At 33.3% G+C, this 2,186-nt stretch overlaps 1 protein-coding gene across 1 annotated transcript; it reads left to right on the top strand.

Moving 5' to 3' along the window:
• The first annotated feature begins 817 nt into the window (after positions 1–817).
• LOC132728852 (sushi, von Willebrand factor type A, EGF and pentraxin domain-containing protein 1-like) lies at positions 818–1,983 on the top strand. Its single transcript, XM_060714539.1, has one exon. The coding sequence runs from the start codon at positions 856–858 to the stop codon at positions 1,981–1,983; it is 1,128 nt and encodes a 375-aa protein (XP_060570522.1). The 5' UTR covers positions 818–855.
• The last annotated feature ends 203 nt before the right edge of the window (positions 1,984–2,186 follow it).

The following is a 2,186-nucleotide window of genomic DNA, read 5'->3' as shown; positions in this document are numbered from 1 at the left end:
TTTATTTGGGGGAAAAGAAATAAATTTATAATTGACAGCTGCCGTGTATGTAGAAAATGGTAGTTCTCATAAACATCACGATTATCCAAGAAATAGCAACCTTATACAAATGAACAGTATTATGTATAGGATATCACTGAGTACAGTGTCTTTTTGTGTAGGAAAATCACACATTTAAGTTATCCTTAAAACAATATTTTAAAATAGCAAACACTATCCTTTATAGTTTCTTTCCGAACGCAGATGAAAATCCAAGATTTCATTTTATAATTTTTCAATGACCAATGAAAATTCTTCTTATATTCAATTCTTCCCTATTAATTTTAAAGGCTGTTAAACTGGTTTTATATGGCCTTTGGCCCAAAAAAAAAATAAATAAAAAATACTTATAGTTGGCTACCCCTATACTGTATAAAATATTGTCATTTTTATTTGTCAGACATTTCATCCTTCTAAAAAATCACATCTTTATCATTTTGAAGCAGGCTCATGGTGTAATTCTATGGGAAAATTAATTAATATTATTGTTACCAGAAATTAATCAAGGTTTTTAAATCTAATAGAACAGCGATTAACTTGCCTCTGTAATGTTGATGCTATGCGCCGTAGAATTTAAATACATATATAACGTCAAACTCATGCAATGTTATATTTTATTAAATAAAATATAGTTTTATAACGGCGGAAACCTGTATGTTGACTGCTGTCATAGTTACTGCTAAATTATTCACATGATATTAAACGCACATGACAACGCAATATTTGTTTAGTTGTTTTGCATTTTGTTTCATTTTACTGTTTGATTTTCAGCGGAAGATAACACAATCTTCGAGGATTTCGTAATATATAACAAAGATGGCTTTCAATCGTGCTTTAAAATTTTCAGTTTATGCATTTTGCTTACTTTTTGAATTCGGTTTTGCAATCCATGTTGGCAAAATACGGCCATCTAGAAAACTTACTGGATATAGTTTTAGGACAATTATAAATTTATCACTCGAATCTTGCGTGCAAACCTGTCAAGCAAAGGATGTGTGTGCTTCTGTAAATTATAGCCGCTTGAAAAAACTTTGTGAACTGAATTCCATATCTGAAAATGTTTCAGTTGAACTTACAAAAGCTGCTGGATGGGTCTATGTTGACAGAAATGGCTGGCAATCAAGAAGAAACAGTCCCTGTAGCGATAATCCGTGCAAGGACAATGGGACATGCGTTGAAGAAGGAGCAACGTTTCGTTGCCAAGTAGAAGAATGTAGAGATAAGCCTTGGCTAAATAAGGGAAGGATTTTTGGAAATATGAACGATGTCGGGTCAAGGATAAGTTTTGAGTGTAATACTGGTTACACGTTGATTGGTATTAAAACAATTACATGTAACGAAACAGGAGAGTGGAATTATCGAAATAAAACAAAATGTTTACTACTTTGCTCTGTCCCAGATGAGCTGACAAACTTTGAAATTGATAACGCATACCTTACAACACCAGAGGGAACAACATATCTTACACAATCAAACTGGAGTATTTTACAAGACTTGTATATAATGCAGGGCTCAAACGTAACATACAAATGCATGCATGGGCAATATGCTATTGGTAGACCTGTACGCTCTTGTGAGTTTGGAGTTTGGTCACCAATTTCAACCTCTTGTATACCTCTATGCCCGCCATATCTAAGCTATAGCTACAGTATGTATCAATGTGTAACATTAGCTTCTTGTCAAAATGGCTATGCCGACAACTTTCAGATATACAGACACATAATAGCACAGGATCACGATTCTAAAATTGTCAAATCCATTTCGGTAAATGACTGTCAAAACCTATGTCTGTCCGATCCACAGTGTAATTCATTTGATTATTGTTACATGGGTTTGCTTTGTCCATATCAAATAGTCTGCTATATCCAGAAATTGACAGGCCATGAAGTCATTTCATATATAGACGGACTTGCATGGACATACTATCAACGTAACTGCAAGTAAAGCTTTAACAAAAGGCAGTATAAGATACTGTGCATTTTCCTGCATACGTATACAGATGTACCAGGTATACTGTATGTACTTCTTTAATAACAATTTGGAATTTAATTAATTGAAAGGCAAATTTATATAGAAGTTGTCTTTATTAGATTAAAATCACTTATTGAGGGGACAATAACTTTCTAATCTCCTTGTCGCCATAACAA

The sequence above is a fragment of the Ruditapes philippinarum genome, unplaced genomic scaffold (assembly GCF_026571515.1).
Source record: "Ruditapes philippinarum isolate M1 unplaced genomic scaffold, ASM2657151v2 ctg989_1_1_1_1, whole genome shotgun sequence".
Taxonomy (NCBI): Eukaryota; Metazoa; Mollusca; class Bivalvia; order Venerida; family Veneridae; genus Ruditapes; species Ruditapes philippinarum.
Note: the sequence above shows the minus strand (reverse complement) of the source record. Positions and strands in the feature narration are given on the sequence as shown.

Coding starts and splice junctions, on each gene's coding strand:
- LOC132728852 (XM_060714539.1), top strand. CDS start 856: ATGGCTTTCAATCGTGCTTTAAAATTTTCAGTTTATGCATTTTGCTTA.